At 47.3% G+C, this 22256-nt stretch overlaps 1 protein-coding gene across 1 annotated transcript in view; it reads left to right on the top strand.

Annotated features, from left to right (window-relative positions):
* GABRA4 (gamma-aminobutyric acid type A receptor subunit alpha4) overlaps positions 1-21505 on the top strand; it is a 61895-nt gene extending 40390 nt beyond the window's left edge. The window contains exon 9 of the mRNA XM_068137644.1: positions 11158-21505. Coding sequence (XP_067993745.1) covers positions 11158-11691 — 534 coding nt within the window. The 3' untranslated portion in view covers positions 11692-21505. The remainder of the gene's footprint in view (positions 1-11157) is intronic.
* The last annotated feature ends 751 nt before the right edge of the window (positions 21506-22256 follow it).

Here is a 22256-nt window from a genome sequence, read left to right as displayed (position 1 = left end):
CTCCAGACTGAACAGCTCCAGGTCTCAGCCTCTCTTCATAATGCAGTGCTCCAGTCCCTTCATCATCCTTGTGGCCCTCCATTGCGCTCTCTGGAGTAGATCCCTGTCCCTCTTCAACTGGGATTTAAGCATTTAAGTCTGCACAATGGTGATGAGGCATGTAAAAATCTTAATTACTATATTTTCCCAGGGTAGGCATGTACAGAACTGACTTGCTGCTTCCAAAGAGTTTGCCTTGCATTTGAGGTGGAAAAATAACTCCTGTGTGTCATCTGAGTGGCCAGTTTACCTATTAGGTACTGCCTCCCATGTGGGAGTGTGGGCAGGCTTGAGTCCTTCCCATTCTGTCTTGGAGAATGTTATTAGCAGTTAGGCTGCTCTGCAGTCTGGGGGATGTTAAATGCCTACAGGGCCTGCTGTTGTTACGTTAAGTAACTTTTAGGGGGTCAGAGAGAAGGAGCAGAGCTGTTTCTGGAGCCAGCTTGTGGGTGCATGCCCTGCAACAGGAAGGTGAGATTGAGATGGACATGTGTAGAATACAGTATCTGTAACAAGGGCCTCTTGTCCTAAAATATCCAGTAGACTGGTGGGGGTAGCTTGAAATAGAGTAGAGTGAAATAGAGTAGAGTAGAGGAGAAGAGAAGAGAATAAACCAAGTTGGAAGAGACCTTCAAGATCATGAAGTCCAACCCATCATCCAACACCACCTGATCAACTAAACCATGGCACCAAGCACCCCATCCAGTCTCCTTCTAAACACCTCCAGTAAATGGTGTGAAGCCTGTGCTGATCACAGAAACATTCAGGCTAGAAAAGCCCCTCAGGATCACCCAGTCCAACCCAGAACCCTACTCTGCAAGGTTCACCCCTAAACCATAGCCCCAAGCACCACATCCAAACCACACATCCAGGCTTGGGGACTCCCTGGGCAGCACATTCCAATCCCTGACCACTCTTGCAGGGGGAAAAAACCATATTTTCCTAGTGTCCAGTGCCACAATCAGGGCAGATTTGAGAGGAGGTCTCCTGTTATTATTGAAGTTCAACAAGGGCAAGTGTGGAGTCTTGCACCTGGGAAGGAACAACTCCATGCACCAGCATAGGTTGGGGGCAGAGCTTCTGGAGAGCAGTGAAGGGGACAGGGACCTGGGGATCCTGGTAGATGGAAGGATGACCATGAGCCAGCAATGTGCTCTTGTGGCCAGGAAGGCCAATGCCATTCTGGGATGGATTAGAAGGGCTGTGGTTAGAAGGTTGAGACAGGTTCTTCTCCCCCTCTACTCTGCACTGGAGAGGCTGCATCTGGCATATTGTGTCTGGTTCTGGGCCCCTCAGGTCAAGAAAGACACTGAGCTGCTTGAGAGAGTCCAGTGCAGAGCCACAAGGATGATTAAGGGAGTGGAACATCTTCCTTATGAGGAGAGACTGAGGGAGTTGAGGGCTCTTTAGCTTGGAGAAGAGGAGACTGAGAGGTGACCTCATCAATGTTGATAAAGATGTAAAGGTGAGTGCCCAGATGTTGGAGCCAGGCTCTGCTGGGTGATGCCCAGTGACAGCACAAGGGGCAGTGGTGGAAGCTGAGCCATAGGAAGTTGCATGTAAATATGAGGAAAAATGCTTTCCCTGTGAGGGTGACAGAGGCCTGGAACAGACTGCCCAGGGGGGTTGTGGAGTCTCCCTCTCTGGAGCCATTCAAAACTCACCTGCATGTGTTCCTGTATGACCTGCTCTAGGGGACCCTGCTCTGGCAGGGGGCTTGGACTGGGTGATCTTTTGAGGTCCCTTGGAGCTCTGAAATTCTGTGATACCCAAACCTACTCTCCCACCCTGGCTGATGGCTTCCTGTAGAGGAGGACAATCTTTTCATGAGTGTCCTTTTACAGTCTGACTCAGTAAGCTTCAGGAAGGAGCTGAAAGCACTTGGTACAGTTAGGTGGATGCTTCTGTGGAGACATAATTTAGACTGTGATCTTACCCAGGGTGTTTCTCTCTGGTTTTTATAGCTGCTTGCTGGATGCCATAGTGTTAGCTTTCTCCTGCTAGCACTGGTACCAGATGGAGGTGTTGTGACTTGGAAATTCTGCTTTGAATTTATCCCCGAGAAAACAGAGGCTTCAGCTTTCAATATTGTACTGCCTCTGTCCCAGTGATATCCCAGTTCAGTGCTACCCCATGCCAGAGATCTGCTAAGGACCTAGAAGATGTATTGACCTGCAGCAGTGTGCAAAGCAAGCAAATGGTGCAAAGCCTGGGGGCTTTGCTCAGTGTTGCTGTGAAGGTCTGCTGTGGGATGAGGCTGACTCAGGGCTTCTGAAGTGTCTGCACATCCAACCCCAGGGCTGCTGAGCTCTTTTCCAGAGTGCTGAGGCAAATTAGAATGCCTCTCTGTGGCAGTTTCAGGCTGATGCCTAGGAAAAAATTACACAGATGGAGAAGTGGTAGAATGTAAATAAATTGCCAGTGGATGTAAAAGGGAAAAGAGTCATAAGGTCTAACTCATCCCACTGGGCTGACCATAAACATAAAGTTAGTTGTGTAAACTCACTCTTGCTCTCTTTTTGGTTTCTCCACTCTAGCAGATACTTAGCTGGTAGCTTTTGCCTGGCTGTTGCTGACCTTGGCTGCATTCTTGTTGTGGCTAAGTACTAATAAACTACTATCTGCCCTCCTCCATCTCCTTCTGCCCTCCTCCATCTCCTCCTGCCCTTCTCCTTCTCCTCCTGCCCTTCTCCTTCTCCTCCTTCTGCCCTTCTCCTTCTCCTCCTTCTGCCCTTCTCCTTCTCCTTCTCCTCCTTCTGCCCTTCTCCTTCTCCTTCTCCTCCTTCTGCCCTTCTCCTTCTCCTCCTTCTGCCCTTCTCCTTCTCCTTCTCCTCTTTCTGCCCTTCTCCTTCTCCTTCTGCCCTTCTCCTTCTGCCCTTCTCTTTCTCTTTCTGCCCTTCTCTTTCTCTTTCTGCCCTTCTCTTTCTCCTTCTGCCCTTCTCTTTCTCCTTCTGCCCTTCTCTTTCTCCTTCTGCCCTTCTCTTTCTCCTTCTGCCCTTCTCTTTCTCCTTCTGCCCTTCTCCTTCTGCCCTTCTCTTTCTCTTGTCCTATATATAGGGCAGAAGGGGGAGAAGAGGAGGAAGCTCTTGGTAACCTCCCTGGTTTTGTCCAGGGGGTTCTTGTGCTGATTGTAAAATGTAAATACATGTAAATATTGTCTAATTTGTACATGCTCATTGCATTCCATATTGCTAGACTGTAGTTGTGCTTGTAAATGTAGCTTCATTTGCTTTCCAACTGAGCTGGGCTGGCAAATGGTATTTTAGAGGGTACTGTCTCCAAATTAGTTTGGGAGGTAATTTTTCAACCCATCACACTCTCAATTCTATTGCCAATACTACTGCAAATACTGTTGCAAACAGACAGCTTTAAAGTGTGCCTCTTCCTCAGTTGATGGTGCCTATGCTTCCTAGTGGCAAGAGGGGCTGCAAAGGGGGTTTTTGGTGCTCACTGGTTGTCTCTTAGCTCTGGCACGAGGAATTGCTGATTTTTGGCTTCCCATTCCAATGGGGTGCATCCATTAGTAAAACTGTGGAGGAATTTATAAGTGCAGGCTGATTTAAAGCTGCTGTGTAACAGGCATTCCAGGACCTGAAAGGGCCCTGCAGGAAAGCCAGGAAGGGACTTTTTACAAGGGCTGTAGTGATAGGATGTGAGGGAATGGATTGAAGCTTGGGGAGGGCAGATTTAGACTGGAGATTAGGAAGAAATTCTTGACAGTGAGGGTGGTGAGACACTGGAACAGGTTGCCCAGGGAAGTCATGGATGCCTCCTCCCTGGAGGTAGAATAGAATAGAATAGAATAGAGTAGAATAGAATAGAATAGAACAGCACAATGAGTACAGAAAGAATACAGAATTAACCAGGTTGGAAAAGACCTTTGAGATCATTGAGTCCAACCTGTCACCCAACACCATCTAATCAACTAAACCATGGCACCAAGTGCCTCAGCCAGGCTCTTCCTGAACACCTCCAGTGATGGTGACTCCACCACCTCCCTGGGCAGCATATTCCAATGGCCAACCTCTCTTGCTGGGAAGAATTGCTTCCTAACATCCAGCTTAAACTTCCCCTGGGGCAGCTTGAGACTGTGTCCTCTTGTTCTGGTACTGCTTGCCTAGGAGTAGAGACCAGCCCCCACCTGGCTACCACCTCCCTTTGGGTAGTTGTAGAGAGCAATGAGGTCTGTCCTGAGCCTCCTCTTCTCCAGGCTAAGCACCCCCAGCTCCCTCAGCCTCTCCTCATAGGTGTTCAAGGCCAGGCTGGATGAAGCCTTCACAACCTGGTCTAGTAGGAGGTGTCCCTGCCCAGGGCAGGGTGTTTGGAACCAGATGATCTTTAAATTCCTTTCCAACCCAACCCATTCTATGAATCCATGCTGTATGAAGGAGCTCACTGTGCAGTGCTGAACCAGCACAAGACTTTCTTGCAGCATGCAGTGTCTCAGTGCTGGCAAATGCACTTAAATACTGTCTTAAGGATAAAGCTGCCTGATGCCCTGGTAATGACTTTTACTATTGCTGCATTTCCCCTGGGACTCCTCCTTGGGGAGCCTATTCTTTGAGAATCCTTACAGTTAAGAATTGTCTTCTAATCTCCAACCTAAACCTGGTGCAAACAGGACATCTCTCATCCACTTGTTACTGGGGAGAGCAGACCAATCCCCACCTGTCTCTGACCTCCTTTGAGGGAGCTCTAGAGTGTGAGGAGGTCATCCTCCTTTTCTCCACACGAAACACCCCCGGTTCCCTCAGCTGCTTCTCCCCAGCCCTGTTCTTCAGACCCTTCGCCAGTTTTGTTGCCCTTCTCTGAACCTGCTCCATCATCTCAGTGTCTTTCTTGTAGTGGGAATCCTCAGACTGAACCCAGTACTCACGAGTGGCCTCATCAGATCTCAGTTAGATGAATTGTTTCTTGTCCATGAATAATTTCTAGTAAGACTAAGAAAGGTGGAGGAATCCACAAGGCTGATGTCCCCCTGTACACCACATTGGTGAGAGCCCACCTGGAGTACCCTGTCCAGTTCTGGAGCCCCTATTACAGGGAGAATCTGGATGTGGTGGAATGTGTCCAGAGAAGGGCCATGAGGATGAGCAGAGGGCTGGAGCTGCTCTTCTATGAGGACAGACTGAGGGAGCTGGGGCTGTTCAGTCTGGAGAAGAGAAGGCTCCAAGGAGACCTAATTGTGGCCTTCCAGGATCTGAAGAGGGCTACAAGAAAGCTGGGGAGGGACTTTTGAGGGTGTCAGGGAGTGATAGGACTGGGAGGAATAGAGCAAAACTAGAACTGGGTAGATTGAGATTGGCTGTTAGGAAGAAGTTCTTCCCCATGAGGGTGGTGAGACACTGGCACAGGTTGCCCAGGGAGGTGGTGGAAACCTTATCCCTGGAGCCAGGCTGGATGTGGCTATGAGCAACCTGCTGCAGTGTGAGCTGTCCCTGCCCATGGCAGGGAGGTTGGGACTGGCTGATCCTTGAGGTCCCTTCCAACCCTGACAATTCAGTGATTCTATGTTCTTGTTTGTTTTACAGGCTCTCGGTTGGCTTTATCACAGGGAGTACACTCTGTGGTTGTTACCAGCTCTCTTTGTTCTGTAACAAGATGACTTAAGTTTGTCAGCTCAGTGTTGCTATATTGCTGGGCTGCTGGTCCCCCCCTCATGAATCTCAGCTCAGCTGCTGTATGCTGCTTCAGTGCATGCTAAATTTGCAATCTTGACTTCACTGAAGTGCAAAATTGGCTCACTTGTCAAAACCTGGTAATACAGAGGAAACTGTACTGTTGTTTTTTTTTTGGAGAGAGGCTTAAGTCAAGGCTTTAGTAGGCTTAGAGAAAGTTTCAGGATATCCACATTAGGAGAGCAGCTGTTTATAGTGTGCAAACCTTGTTAAATATTGATGAGCTTAGATTGACCCAGCACTGGTTAAGCCACACTTTGAGTACTGTGTCCAGTTCTGGATTCCTCAACTTAAGAAGGACATTGAGACATTGAGACTTCTCAGGATCTCAGGTAGTGCTAGAATTAGGGGGAATGGAATGAAGCTGGAGGTGGGGAGATTCAGGCTGGAGGTGAGGAGGAGGTTCTTCACCATGAGAGTGGTGAAACCCTGGAATGGGTTGTCCAGGGAGGTGGTCGAGGCCCCATCCCTGGGGGTGTTTAAGAGCAGGCTGGATGAGGCTCTGTCCAGCCTGATCTAGTGTGGGGTGTCCCTGGCCATGGCAGGGGGGTTGGAACTAGATGATCCTTGTGGTCCCTTCCAACCCTGAATGAAACTATGAAACTATCATGTCCAGAGAAGGTCAGCAAGGCTGGGGAGAGGTCTGGAGCACAGCCCTGTGAGAAGAGGCTGAGGGAGCTGGGGTTGCTTAGCCTGGAGAAGAGGAGGCTCAGGGGAGACCTCATTGCTCTCTACAACTACCTGAAGGGAGGTTGTAAACAGGTGGGGGTTGGTCTCTTCTCCCAGGCAACCAGCACCAGAATAAGAGGACACAGTCTCAAGCTGCAGTAGGGGAAGCTTAGGCTGGAGGTAAGGAGAAAGTTTTTCCCAGAAAGAGTAATAGGCCATTGAGATGTGTTGCCCAGGGAGGTGGTGGAGTCACCATCCCTGGAGGTGTTCAAGAGGGGACTGGATGTGGCACTTGAAGCTATGGTTTAGTTGTCAGGAGGTGTTAGGTATTAGGCAATAGGTTGGACTTGATGATCTCTGAGGTCTTTTCCAACCTGATTGATTCTATGATTCATATTTGTGCATCATTTTAGTGCGGTAGTGAGGAGCAGCAGCCCTCAGAGTTGAGCTTCAGTGGAAAAGCAAATAACCTGCAGATTGGTTTCTGGGGATAGATTTGTTGCAGAGGGATTTTTGTTGTTGTTCTTTGCATTGTCATTTCTTTTACAACTATCTTCAGAACTTGGCACTGCTGTGCATGTGTACAGAGCTCTGGTCAAAAGCCCACTGAAGGCAGCAGGGCATCTCTTAGACGGTCTTTAGATTAAAGCCATTATTCACTGGACAGTCCTGTATAAGACAGCTGTTGCCAGTTCCATATCCCTTCTGCCTTTACACTGAGGTAAGCCTCCTGACTTCAGCACATGGACTCCTGGAAAGATAGAGCAAGGATCAAGAACACTGGTCTGCAACTCCTGATGCCAAGGTGAGGCTTGATGAGGCCCTGGGCAACCTGGTCTAATTGGATGTCCCTGCTGACTGCAGGGAGGTTGGATTAGATGACCTTTGGAGGTCCCTTCCAGCCTTGGCCATTCTATGATTCTAAATAGTCATAGGAGCTGACCAGCAGACTTGCTCCACAAATCTGCCACTTGGTTAACAATAAATTGTGTAGATTGATCTTGGAAGGCTCACAGGATGGAAGGGACCTCTGGAGATCATCGAGTCCAACCCCCCTGCCAGAGCAGGACGATAGAATCTAGCACAGGTCATACAGGAACACATCCAGATGGGGCTGGAAAGTCTCCAGAGAAGGAGACTCCACAACACTTCTGGGCAGCCTGTTCAGTGCTCTGTGATCCTCACAGTGAAGAAGTTCCTCCTCATTTTGAGGATGATTTCTCCTGATGGGATCAATAGTGAGAAGGTTTCCTCTGGAGAAGGTTACAGCAAAGCAGTGGCTCAGCTGGTAGCACATAAGACCCTTAATGGGAAGGTCGTGAGTTCAAGGTCATTCTGCCCCTGGACACTGCACTGGTTAGACCACAGCTCGAGTCCTGTGTCCAGTTCTGGGCCCCTCAGTTTAGGAAGAAGGTTGACTTGCTGGAACAAGTCCAGAGAAGGGCAACAAAGTTGGTGAGGGGCTTGGAACACAAGCCCTGTGAGGAAAGGCTGAGGGAGCTGGGATTGCTCAGCCTGGAGAAGAGGAGGCTCAGGGGTGACCTTATCACTCTCTACAACTACCTGATGGGAGGTTGTAGACAGGCGGATGATGGTCTCTTCTCCCAGGCAGCCAGCACCAGAACAAGAGGACACAGTCTCAGGCTGTACCAGGGGAGGTTCAGGTTGGATGTTAGGAAGAAGTTCTATACAGAGAGAGTGATTGCCCATTGGAATGGGCTGCCCAAGGAGGTGGTGGAGTTGCCGTCATTGGAGGTGTTCAGGAGGAGACTTGATGGGGTGCTTGGTGCCATGGGTTAGCTGTTTAGGTGGGTTGGATTAGTTGATGGGTTGGACACGATGATCTTGAAGGTCTCTTCCAACCTGGTTTGGTTTATTCTAAATAAAGGTTTATTCTAAATAAAGGTTTATTCTAAATAAAGCCTGCAGTGGACAGTAGTGTCCTCCCCTATGTTCTATACTTACAGCTTTGGGTTTGGTGGTGGTTGTGAAGCGTGGAGTTGGTTGGACCAAGTCAGAATGAAAGGGTGAGGTGTCATTTACAGAAGCAGCAAGTTGTTGTGCTTGTACAAAGACAATCTTTGGCAAATCTATTAAGGCTTCTGTTTCGTGCTGTAATGTAACTCTATTTGGGGGAAGCTTCCAGGCTCCTATTTTACATTCCTGAGTGACACCATTTTCAATATCTCCCCAAAATCTCCCTGAAATGCCTCCAGAAAAATCAGATCTTTTCTCAGTCTAGAATGGGAATGTGGAAAAAAAAAAGAAGTGGACTCAGTGTTTCCTGTGGAGCCCCATCTGGACTAGCACAGCAGCTCTCTGTTGGCTCAGGATAATGGAGCAGTTTCTTGGCTTGCCCTCAGGAAGGCATCTTTATTTGCATAATCCCTTCATTTCTTGGATTGCATTTTAACTTTGGTTCCATTTGATTGTCATGCTTTATATTTGGCTTTTGTGCCTGGGGTGACTTACCCCTGTGCTCAGCACTGGTTAGGCCACACTGTGAGGCCTGTGTCTGGGCCCTCAATTTAAGAAGGACATTGAGACACTTGAAGGTGTCCAGAGAAGGTTAATGAGGCTGGGGAGAGGTCTGGAGCACAGCCCTGTGAGGAGAGGCTGAGGGAGCTGGGGTTGCTTAGCCTGGAGAAGAGGAGTCTCAGGGGAGACCTTCTTGCTCTCTCCAACTCCTTGAAGGGAGGTTGTAGCCAGGTGGGGGTTGGTTTCTTCTCCCAGGCAAGCAGCACCAGAACAAGAGGACACAGTCTCAAGCTGTGCCAGGAGAGGTTTAGGCTGGATGTTAGGAAGAAGTTCTTCCCAGCAAGAGAGATTGGCCATTGGAATGTGCTGCCCAGGGAGGTGGTGGAGTCCTCATCACTGAAGGTGTTCAAAAAAGGCTTGGACGTGGCATTTGAAGCCATGGTTAATTAGTCAGGAGGTGTTGGGTGATAGGTTGGACTTGATGATCTCTAAGGTCTTTTCCAACCTTATTGATTCTATGATTCTTTGACCCTGGCTGGAGCCAGGTGCCCACCAAAGATGCTCTATCATTCCCCCTTCTCAGCTGGACAGGGGAGAAATACATAAGCAAAATGACTCAGTGATTACCATCAGCTCTGCTTTCTCTGTTTCTTTGGGCAAAACAGCTAAGCACAACTGCTGCAGCAGACACTCTTCTCACTACTCAAGGCACTAGTAGTACCTAGAATAACACGTGAGTTGTTCTCTGTTGCTGCTCTGGCACTTAGCTGGAGAGAACTGCTTTTGAATGAAAGAAGGAAGAAAGATTGCTTCCCACTTTCTCTCCCTTTTACTTGTGCTGTGAGCTTTGGCAGGGTTTCCTGGTAGGGATGGAAGGAAGGTGGAACAAAGGCACAGTGAATCCAGGGCAATGCTTGGGAATGCTGTCATGGAATCATAGAATCACACGAGGTCAGGTTGCCCAGAGCCACATCCAGCCTGGCCTTTAAAACCTCCAGGGATCTGTCATCAGAAAGGTGCTTACTATGTGATTTAAAATCAATTTATTTTCAATATCTATGAAGTAATTGTTTGCTCCTGCCTGGATTTAGACCTGTGTTGCTGCTGGTGAGTGTATGTACCCTGTCTGCCAGGGAATAGTTGTCTTTTAGGAAGGCAGTGAGTCTTTGTGCAAAATATATTCACATATTCCATCTAAAATCTCTTGGTATCTGAATTTGCTCTAAAACATCGTGTGTTTTATATCATGCTTTGGGTGCAGGGCTGAAGGTTCAGAAGTCTGTTCTTCAGGTACACTTCCAGAAGGAGATTCAGGTCACATTAAGCATCCTGTTAAATGCAGAGAAGGAAAGCAGAGCCTGAGTCCCACTCCCAGAAGCCAGTAATATATTGAACTCTGCTGGATTCCTCATGTCTAATTCCTTATCTCTCTTTCAGTTTCTCATCCTAATTCCTTATCTCTATTTCACTTTCTCATCCAGCCTAATAAGTGCTATTTGGCTTAAGTTATCTTTCAGAAAGACATCTAAGACTTGCCTGAAGACATCAAGTGATGGAGAATTCACCACTTTTCTTAATTAATGGGAAGGAGTAGTTGATTAAAGACTGATTTATTCAGTGGCTGAGTTGCAGCTGGAGAGTTTATTGCCTGTGGTTGATGTAAAAAAGCATTGCCTTTGTTTCTGACAGAGCAGCAATGTGGTGACTTGGTTTGGTGAACACTTGCATTTTAATAGCATCTGCTCTGGATGTGACAGGCTAGAAATCTTAATATGTGGTAGTTACTTTTCTGGAGATAAAAAGCTGAAGGAAGCCACACTGGCTGGTAAGTTGCATCCAGCATGGTTTTATGTCATCAGAGAAGTAGGTAAGCACCAGATAATTTTGTTTTGAGCGTGAGGCTGGCAGTAAACCTCAGCTCTAACCCACGAATCCTTACCCTGACGGTGGTAAGTTTGCATAGGTAACCACGCTGCATGGAGCGTGATGCCTCAGATGTGTTCACCCTGGGGTCCCAGCCACAGGTAAAGAGAGCTCTTGTTGATCACTTTATATGCTGTTCAACCTGTTTTCATGAGCATGCAGCATCGTTGTGCTTCAGGTTCTAGTCACTGATTATATTTATGCTATTTACTGATTGTATTTATGAGTATTTGCTGATTCCATTTGTGAGCCTTATTCTGACAGTGCTTGATTGTGAAGCTTGCATTGCTTCTGCTGAAGTGTTGGTTTTAAAGATGACTTGGTTGTTGTTGTGTTGTTTTTCCCCCCCCCCCCCCCGGTCACTCTGCAGAGCACAGATGCCAATTCAAACGTGAGGAAAAGAACCAACGCCACAGTACAGTCCGAAGCTGACGGTGGGAGCCGAATTGACACAAGGCACAGCTCCATCCAGCCTCCCTCTGTAGCTCAGGGGTCTTCTGACATTACACCCCACTCCCTTTCTGCATCGAGCCCCAACCCTTTCACACGCCTCAACGCATCAGAGACATTATCTTCCGCAAGAGCTACCCCTCCAGCTCCTCCTTCCACCCCAATTTTAACTGGATTTGTATCCCAGCATGCCACAGCTGGATCCCCTTCCATTCAGCACTTGCTTGGATCTAGACTGGAGCAGATTCAGACCACCACACCTAATACATTAGGAGCATCTGCAAAGCCATCTGCTGCCACACCACCTGCTCCCCCTGCCTCCCACTCTGGCACGAGTAAGATAGACAAATATGCACGCATTTTATTTCCTGTTACCTTTGGAGCATTTAACATGGTCTACTGGGTGGTGTATCTATCCAAGGACACCATGGAAAAATCAGAAAGTCTAATGTAGTTTTGCTGCTATGTAGTAGTTCCTAAATTATACTCATATTTGATGCAGAGTTTCTTCTTTTGAAACTATTTAAAGAAAGAAAAATAAGGGTCAATAATTCTTATTTATAAAAGCTGTGTGCAACTTTCCCGTTGTAAAGGCTGGAGTTAGTGGGGATGATTTAGTTCACTTCTACCAGAGGAATGGGGAAGAGGTTTGCCTTCCTCCCTTCAGCTAGCAGGCAAACCATCACTCTCTTCAGACAGGCTACCCTGGCTGCGAAGAAATATGCCTTTGGGAGGAGCAAACAGGTTTGCCTTCCTCCCTTCAGCTAGCAGGCAAACCATCACTCTCCTCAGACAGACTACCCTGGCTGCAAAGAAATATGCCTTTGGGAGGAGCAGGCACCTAAAGCAAATGAAAGGCAGAGGTGCCCAGCTGTGCAGTGGAACACATCTGGACTGCTAGGAGGATGCATGTTGATTATTACGACTCCCCAAGGCACCCAGCACTGCTGTCTGGGACACTGGATTGCATTCTCAGAGTGCCAAGGGCCACCACGTCCCGAGTATTTTGACAGGGCTTGCTAGGAAAGGACTTAACCTTCCTAGCTTTTAAAACTGGCAGAATGAGGGGGAGGGGGGGAAGGAGAAAAATGAGTGTTGGAAAAAAGAAGAGAGAGTCCAGCCTGGGAGAGTGCAACTCCAGAGAAGTTATGCAAAGGAGTTGTAGAGCTCCGAATATTTTTACTGAGCGTTCTTTTGCGTTGCAACCTGGGAAATTCTCACTCCAAAAAAACAAACAAACCACAAACCCAAACCAAAACCCCAACGGGTGAACCTTGTAAAAATCTGAACCCTGATGTAATTCTCACAATTGGAGGTTTTCTCTCTCTTTGGCAAGGTGACCTGGAGCGCGTGATTCTTCTTTGAGCTTGCCGAGCGGCTCGAGTGGGTTTACTCCTCGATTAAATCCATTGCGGTAGATTGAGAACCAGGCCTACAATGTTCAGCTTTTTATTTGAACTCTTCTTTCTTTGGATGCTTTGGGTTTAGTTTGGGGTGTTTTTTTTTGGGGGGGGAGGGAGTCTTTTTTATTTTCCCTTCCCTGATATTTTTCAGTCCCACTCCTTTGATTTCCTTTAAACACAAATCTCTGCCTTTATGCGAGTCCAGCTGAATTTTCCACCCGGGGTTTAAAAGTGGCTTTAAAAATCAAGCAGAGCCAATTTTCCTGTGTTTTGATCAGCATGGCTGTGGCACACCTTTGAGTCAATGAGCAAAACCCTTTTGTGAAGGAATGCTGTGACATAAAGAAGTAAAGAAAGTTTCTATGTGGAGCCTGAGGAGGGGGTGTGGGGGGTGGGGAATTGTCTATGCTTCATTTGTTTCTCTTAAACTATGGCACAGGTAGGCACTTTCCTTAGTGGCTCAAACTGCAATATACAAGCAAGAAGCTTCATTAAAGAATTAGTTAAAACCTGATAGAGATCTGGATCAGAAGTGTTCTTTTCACCAGACTGGGTGCAAGATATGCTGACAGTGAACCTCAAAACACTTGTAAGGATCCATCTGGCGGAGCAAATGGTTTGCATTTCTGTGCAGGTGACAAGTGAAAAGCGAAGGCCAAATTCTCAGCTGTGATCTGGCTGTGTCTGGGCTGACCCTTAGCTTGGGTTGATTGGAGTAGCAGCTTGCTTGCCTGTTGTCAAAGTTTCATGTTGAAGGGCAGATCAGGTGAGTGTGGAGCGGTTCCATGCCCAGGTATCGATCAAGTGACTGACGGAGACCACAGGTGGCTGGGGGAACTGAGGGCACGCTCAAGGCTGCCCTAGATTATGCTGGGACAGGAATCAGAGTAAAAAAGAGCCATGGTGGTGGGACTATGACTGGATCTCTGTGCCTCTTTCTGTCTCTCCAAATCTTTTAGCCAGTTTATGGCTGAGAATCTGACCTTTAGTTTACCTGGGAAACTGCAGGAGGTGTTTACTGCAGTGTGTGGTGTGGATCCCAAGCTGCTACGTCCTGTCCGGCACTGGACTGTCAATGTTTGAATGCACAGGCTGGGGGAACATCTTGCATGGCTTTGTGATGATGTAGTGATGTAAACACTTACCTCAGTCTTCCTGACTTAAGTGATGTTCTCAAAAGGCCAGGGATGGTCCTTTCCTTTTCCCCCTTCATGTCTGGAATCACAACACTCCTTAGACAAACCACAGCACCCAGCTGGGGATGGAGAACCCATGCAAGATGTTTCAATGCAGCAGTTTGCATCTTTGAATGTCTCTCTAGCTGCTGTAGCTGTTTCTTCCCTAATTTGGTCACATTTTTGGTATTTATATTTTTGGGGGACTGGCAGAACAGAAGATAGTACACAAGAGATGATTTGTTTTGTGAAGCCAGAAGAAACAAAGCTGACCCTCTGGCAATTACTGCTCATGACTGCACAAATGATAAAACATTTCTAGGATGAAGAACAATGGCCTTCTGTGTTGAGAACCTAGTGTGTGTGCCAGAAGTTTACTTCCCTCTGTGGTGAAAACCAAGGATGCTTCCTCTCAGTCAGGGCTTTAAACAATTCACTGGGAACAGCTGGCTCTTCCTTCCACCCAGCCCTGGATACTGATTGTGTAATCAAGTTTTTCAGTGTATTCTTCAGTAGGATCAACACTGGTTCAGGCTGTTTGACCAAGATCAGCCTGAATACGTTTGGTGGGTTGAAATTAAACACCCCTCAAACAAATTTGGAGAAAGCTACCCCCCAGAATAAATTGCCAGACCAGCTCAGTTTGGGATGGAAGCAAATGAAGCTCCATTTACATGCAAACTGCAATCTAGAAACATAAAATGCAATGAATATATGCAAAATGTGCAATATATATATACTATATATATTTGCAATTTATAAACAACATAGAAACTTCTCAGACCCCCTCCCTGGATGTGTCCAGGGGACCCATTCACCTCTTCCCCCACTCTCTCCCTCCTGGTGCCACATCCAGCTGGCAGCCAGTCACTAGTGGTGTTCCCCCAGGGATCAGTGCTGGGCCCCATGCTCTTGAATATCTTTACTGATGGACTCAATATCCCCATCCAGATCATCATCAGTAAGTTTGCAGATGACACCAAGCTGGGGGCAGGAGGTGATCTGTTAGAGGTTAGGAGAGCTCTGCAGAGGGACCTTGACAGGATGGGCAGATGGGCAGAGTCCAAAGGCAGGAGGTTTAACACATCCAAGTGCCAGGTTCTACACATTGGCCACAAAAGCCCCATGCAGTGCTATAGGCTGGGGTCAGAGTGGCTGGAGAGCAGCCAGGCAGAAAGGGACCTGGGGGTACTGATCAACAGAAGGCTGAACATGAGCCAGCAATGTGCCCAGGTGGCCAAGAAGGCCAATGGCATCCTGGCCTGGATCAGGAACAGTGTGGCCAGCAGGAGCAAGGAAGTCATTCTGCCCTGTAATCAGCACTGGTTAGGCCACACCTTGAGTCCTGTGTCCAGTTCTGGGCTCCTCAGTTTAGGAAAGATGTTGAGATGCTGGAAGGTGTCCAGAGAAGGGCAACAAAGCTGGGGAGGGGTCTGGAGCACAGCCCTGTGAGGAGAGGCTGAGGGAGCTGGGGTTGTTTAGCCTGGAGAGGAGGAGCCTCAGGGGAGACCTTCTTGCTGTCTACAACTACCTGAAGGGAGGTTGTAGCCAGGTGGGGTTTGGTCTCTTCTTCCAGGCAAGCAGCACCAGAACAAGAGGACACAGTCTCAAGCTGTGCCAGGGGAGGTTTAGGCTGGATGTTAGGAACAAGTTCTTGCCAGCAAGAGAGATTGGCCATTGTAATGTGCTGCCCAGGGAGGTGGTGGAGTCACCATCCCTGGAAGTGTTTAAGAAGAGCCTGGATGAGGCACATAGTGCCATGGTTTAGTTAATTAGATGGTGTTGGGTGATAGGTTGGACTCGATGATCTCTGAGGTCTTTTCCAACCTGGTTAATTCTGTATTCTGTATCTATATATACATGTATATATAGATAAATATACAGACACACACACACATATAAAATCTCATTGTAGGTTCAGGACTCATTTGATGTACTCTGCTACATTTAGTTTTCTGTGTGCGTAAATAGGAATTTACAGTTAGCAGTGTTTCTCTTCATTATATTTAATCTCCCTGTAGAGTGATCAGAGAGAGTGAAGAGCCTGCAGTGTACTCTGGTCATCCTGCCAGGTTCTGAATGCTGTGCAGTTCAGAAGCACAGGCAAAGCAGTAATATGCTAAATATAATGGCCCAAGTGTTCGACACTGCTAACTCCAATCCTGAGGGAGAATGCTGCTGGTATCATTTCAGTGACCAAATGGCTTATTAGGGCTGGATTTGAGTGAGCTGAATTCTACAGGAGATATTTTATGTATTTTCCCCCCCTCTCTCTATTGGTCTGGTCAAACAAGCCTTTATTTCTCATTTATTTTTTAATGACAGAACCATAGTGGTTTCAACCTAACCAAATGCTTCAAAGAGGTCATCTCCACCAACAGGAAACTAGAAACTAGTTAAAAAGCACACCCCACCCCCCTCCAGAAAAACCCACCCCCAAACCTTGCCAGGAAACAGGGATGGATCTCCACTGCCTGCTGTTTCCTCGGAGACTTTGCTACCAACAGCAAAACTCCCACAGATTGCAGTGATGCAGCCCCAAACACCAACACAGTCACTGGAGGAAAAAAAACAGTTGGAAAAGCTTGGCTCTGGAAGTCTGCCTTCCCAGGAAGGGCAGGGTATTTTATAGTCTGTTGTGGGCAAGGTCAGATTTCTAACAGCCCTCTCTTGGCAGGTTTCACTCCAATTGGGAAAGTCACGAAGCTGAGTGAGGTGGCAAACCCCAGCCCTCCAGGGTGACCTCCTCTCAGAGGTAGTTTGAGCTTTTGACCTGTTGTGAGAAGGGAGGTGGTGGAAGCCTCATCCCTGGAGGTTTTTGAGGCCAGGCTGGATGTGGCTGTGAGCAACCTGATACAGTGTGAGGTGTCCCTGCCCATGGCAGTAGGGCTGGAACTAGATGAGCCTTCAGGTCCCTTCCAACCCTGACAATTCTATGATTCTGTGATTCTATGTTGGAGCTTTGGAGCTTGGAGATGGAAGCAGTCTTCCAGTACCAGAAGGGGGCCTACAGGAAGGGAGCGCATCAGACCCTTAATGGGAAGGTCGTGAGTTCGAGCCTGCAGTGGGCAGTAGTGTCCTCCCTACTCTAGTCATGAGGCCTGTGGTGGCAGGTTGGACTTGATGATCTTTGAGGTCTCTTCCAACCTTAGGAATACTAAATACTAAAAAAAAAAATACTAAAAAAGCCAGGAAGGGACTTTTTACAAGGGCTTGTAGTGATAGGATGAGAGGGAATGGATTGAAGCTTGAAGAGGGCAGATTTAGACTGAAGATTAGGAAGAGATTCTTGACAGTAAGGGTGGTGAGACACTGGAACAGGTTGCCCAGGGAGGTTATGGATGTGCCCTCCCTGGAGGTATTTAAGGCCAGGCGGGATGAGGCCTTGAACAACCTGGGCTAGTGGAAGGTGTCCCTGCCCATGGTGGAAGGGTTGGAATTATTTATTGAAGGTCTGGGGGGAATGGAGCAAAACTTGAAGCGGGTTGATTCAGATTGGATGTTAGGAAGAAGTTCTTCCCCATGAAGGTGGTGAGACACTGGCACAGGTTGCCCAGGGAAGTGGTGGAAGCCTCATGCCTGAAGGTCTTTAAGGCCAGGCTGGATGCGGCTGTGAGCAGCCTGCTGTAGTGTGAGGTGTCCCTGCCCATGGCAGGGGGGTTGGAACTGGCTGAGCCTTGAGGTCCCTTCCAACCCTGACAACTCTGTGATTCTGTGCTGAGAAGCCTAGGTGTGAAGTGCCACATTTATTGACACTGTGGATGAGGCCAAGGATTATTAAAGCTGTAGAAGTACTGCAGAAATGTATGTGGCAGTAAGTCTGCAGCAGGTCAGTAGTGGGAAGCAGGGAGAACAGGAGGTGATTTGCTTCATAGCCTGACAAGCATAAAGCAACACAGCATAAAGCTAGAGGAGCAAAACCCTGGAAATAAAATGTCTTAGTGAAAACTCCAAAGGGTAAAGAGCCTTACAGAGGTCAGTATTAACCACCACACCCCCAGCCCCTAAAGCTAGGAAGAAAAATCCAGGAAAAAAATAATTGAGTCAAATGACAGAGGAACTTTCCTCTCCAAATAGAGATATTTTGTTGTTGGTGGTGGTGGTTGGATTTTTTCCCTCAAACCTTTATTTCTTTTACAAGTTACTTGAAAGAAGGAAAGAAAGAAATACTGAGAGCCCTGAGGCTCTTTAGTCTGGAAAAGAGAAGGCTGAGGGGGGATCTGATCAGTGTCTATCAATAGCTGAGGGGTGGGTGTCAAGATGAAGGTGCCAGGCTCGTTGTGGTGGAGCCCAGTGATAGGACAAGGAGCAGTGGGTACAAGCTGGAACACAGGAGGTTCCAACTCAGCGTGAGGAGACACTTCTGTATGGTGAGGGTGACAGAGCCCTGGAGCAGGCAGCCCAGAGAGGTTGTGGAGTCTCCCACCTGGATGCATTCCTGTGCAGCTTGCCCTGGGTGATTCTGCTGTGGCAGGGGATTGGACTTGATGCAGGTCCCTTCCAACCCCTAACATTCTGTGATTCTGTGTACTGGGATGCACTGACATCAAGAGGTGTTTTTCATTGACAGGATGTTTACTGAAAGGAAAAAAATCACAGGATCATAGAATCATTGAGGCTGGACTAGACCTCTGAGATCATCAACTCCAGCCTGTCACCTAACACCACCACATCGACTCTTCTCCCAGGCAACCAGAGCCAGAACAAGAGGACACAGTCTCAAGCTGTGCCAGGGGAGGTTTAGGTTTGATCTTAGAAAGAAGTCCTTCCCAGAAAGAGAGATTGGCCATTGTGCTGTTTCCTCCCAGGGAGGTGGTGGAGTTGGGAGTCCCTGGAGGTGTTTAAGCAAAGCCTGGATGGGGCACTCAGTGCCATGGTCTGGTTGATTAGATAGGGTTGGGTGATCAGTTGGACTTGATGGTCTTGGAGGTTTCTTCCAACCTGGTTGGTTCTGATTCTGTGAGTAGACCATGCAGGAAAAATGCATGATTTTGAGAGTCTGATATGTCTTCATTTTTACAGTCTCTATTAGAGTCAAGCTGTAGCTTTTCTTTTGGAGGATACGAGTGTGGTAAGTTTCAGCATGTTCTGAGTGAAGCAGACTCTGAAAGTCAGTTTTTGCCCACATCCCAGGCAAGTGAGAATGGTGTGAAGTACTGAGCACTCTGAGAAGCTCTCTCTTTGCTAAGGGTTTGTGCTCTGTGCAGAAGTGGAGAGAATGAAAAATGCAATTCTTGTCAAATGGGAAGAATTTGTACAATATATTTGGTCTCCACGTGGATTGGACAATGCAGTAGGTATTGGTCTCAGAACTGACTAGCACTGCATCCCAGTCTTTAGCTTAGTGCATCACATCCTGGGCTGCAGCAAGGGAAGCACAGCCAGCCGGTTGAGGGAGGTGATTCTCCCCCTCTGCTTTGCTCTGGTGAGACCCCACCTGGAGTCCTGTGTCCAGTTCTGGAGCCCTTATTACAGGAAGGATCTGGAGGTGCTGGAAGGTGTCCAGAGAAGGGCCATGAGGATGAGCAGAGGGCTGGAGTTGCTCTCCTATGAGTACAGACTGAGGGAGTTGGGGCTGTTCAGTCTGGAGAAGAGAAGGCTCTGAGGAGACCTAATTGTGGCCTTCCAGTATCTGAAGAGGCTACAAGAAAGCTGGGGAGGGACTTTTGAGGGTGTCAGGGAGGGATAGGACTGGCAGGAATTGAAATAAAACCAGAAATGGATAGATTCAGATTGGAAGATAGGAAGAAGTTGTTCCCCATGAGGGTGGTGAGAGACTGGCACAGGTTGCCCAGGGAGGTGGTGGAAGCCTCATCCCTGGAGGTTTTTGCAGGCAGGCTGGATGTGGCTGTGAGCAACCTGCTGTAGTGTGAGGTGTCCCTGCCCATGGCAGGGGGGTTGGAACTGGCTGATCCTTGAGGTCCCTTCCAACCCTGACAATTTAATGATTCTATGATCTAAAAGTATCTCTTGGACTTTCTTATGCTTTTGATATTATTCCACTAGAGAGCAAACCAGATGCTCTCCACTGCCATACACCAGATCATTTTTTTCTTCTTTTGGTCATTATTCTATTTTTATTTTCTTGTGTGAGAGCAACTTGAGAGCAGGATGACTCCTTTAAAATGCAATTAACAGCAGCAAAAATGAAAAGCCTGGGAGATTCCCTTTTTAGAAACCCATTTGAACTCCCAGCATTTATGGACTGCCCTTTTTAAATAATAGCATTTAAAAATACTAATGGGGGTCTCAGCCTGGACCTATAGCCAGATGAATCCACTCAAACAGTGTGAATTCCCTGAATTGTCAGGGAAGCAAGCTCAAGAGAGTCCAGAGAAGTGCCACAAAAATGATCAGGGGAGCAGCTCTGCTACAAGGACAGGCTGAGGGAGCTGGGGGAGTTCAGCCTGGAGAAGAGGAGGCTCTGGGGAGATCTAATAGCAGCCTGCCAGTACCTGAGGGGGATACAAGAAGGCTGGAGAGAGACTGTTTACAAAGGCCTGCAGTGATAGCATGAGGACAATGGCTTGGACTTGATGATCTTTGAGATCTCTTACAACCTTATTGATTCTATGGAATGGGAGAAGAGCAGATTGAGATTGGATGTTAGAAATAAGTTCTGCACCACGAGGGTAGTGGAACACTGGAGCAGGTTGCCCAGGGAGGTGGTTGAGGCCCCATTCCTGGAGATACTGAAGGTGAGGTTTGACAGGGCTCTGGGCAACCTGCTCTAGTTGAGGATGTCCCTGCTGACTGCAGAGGGGGTTGGACTGGATGAGCTTTGGAGGTCCCTCCCAACCCAGACCATTCCATGATTCTAAGACACACTTGCAAGCAGACTTGTTTTGGAAGAGTACCTGTCTGGATGGAAAGCACTGTGTTAAGGTAGGTATTTCCCAGCCCCCTCCCCTTATCTTCCTATTACTAGTTTCAACAGAATGATCCCAATGCTACTGAATTAACCCTTGACCAGCACAGAGATCTGGATTATATTCTGCTTCCTGCTGGTGCTGTTGTTGATCTCCTTCAAGGTTTACTGTGTTGGGGGTTGGTTTGTGTGTGTATGTTGTATCCATGTTGCTGTTAACTGACAGAACATTCTCCAGATGACCTGGTGGCAAAAAGAGCATTAAAAAACTAATAATCCTTGTTTGTGAATATGTTTTTTCATCCTTGGCAAAAACTTAACTGGAGGCTGGTAGAAGAAAGAGGTGACAGTATGAAGCACTCAGCTGGACTTTTGAGCTTGATGCATCATGAATTTAGTTGACTACTGCTTTGCCTTGCCTTATCATCTTATGCTGGTGGCTCAGCTCTGTGGTAAGTAAAGATGTCCAAGGATGGAAAACTCATGAAGTCAAGAACATGTGCAAGTATTTCTTCGAAGTGCTTTCAAAAGATGAGAGAGTTACCGTTGCTCACAGTGACTTTGCAGTCTGCTTTCCATGGGTAAGCTTGGAAAACATCTCTTATTCTGCTGGAATGTACCAGGTTGTTAGATGAGAGTGGTGGTGAATGGTGCCGCATCCAGCTGGAGGCCACTCACTAGTGGTGACTAGTGGGCCCAATCCTATTCAATATATTTATTGATGATCTGAATGAGGGGATTGAGTCCACCATTAGTAAGTTTGCAGGTGACACCAAGTTGGGTGCAGGTGTTGCTCTCTAAGAGGGTAGAGAAATAAAGAAAGAGAGAGAGAGAGAGAGAAAGAAAGAAGGAAAGAAAGAAAAGAAAGGAAAGAAAGAAGGAAAGGAAAGAAAGAAAGAAAAGAAAGAAAGAAAGGAAGGAAAGAAGGAAAGGAAGGAAAGGAAGGAAAGAATGGAAAGGAAGGAAAGGAAGGATGGAATGGAAGGAAGGAAAGAAAGGAAAGAAGGAAAGAAAGGAAAGAAAGGAAGGAAAGGAAGGAAAGGAAGAAAGGAAAGAAAGAAAAGAAAAGGAAGGAAAGGAAGGAAAGAAAGGAAGGAAGGAAAATAAGGAAAGAAAGGAAGGAAAGGAAGGAAAGAAAGGAAGGAAAGGAAGGAAGGAAAGAAAGGAAGAAAGGAAAGGAAGGAAGGAAAGGAAGGAAGGGAAGGAAGGAAGAGAAGGAAGGAAGGAAAGGAAGGAAAGAAAGGAAGAAAGAAAAGGAAGGAAGGAAAGAAAAAAAAAGAAGGAAAGAAAGAAAGAAAGGAAAGGGGGAAAAAAAGAGCAGAATTTATGAGAGAGAAAGTTATTTGAAGGAAGAGAAAAGGAAGAGAAGGGAAAGCATGACTAAGGATGAAGAAATTAGTTTCTTGCCACCAAGCAGTTATTTTAAGCTATGTCCTATTAGAGGTACTAGAACAGCATCTGGCAGGAAACAGCCTAGAAATAATTATTTCTTCGTTAGAAGTATAATGAGAAAGTAATAAAGAAAATAAGTTGCTAATGTGCTCTTAGAAACATTTGTATCCCACTGAAGCTG

The sequence above is a fragment of the Melanerpes formicivorus genome, unplaced genomic scaffold (assembly GCF_026170545.1).
Source record: "Melanerpes formicivorus ecotype bairdi unplaced genomic scaffold, bMelFor1.0.p_v2 SCAF_4, whole genome shotgun sequence".
NCBI classification, from domain to species: Eukaryota; Metazoa; Chordata; class Aves; order Piciformes; family Picidae; genus Melanerpes; species Melanerpes formicivorus.
This window is presented reverse-complemented; position numbering and strand designations above follow the sequence as displayed.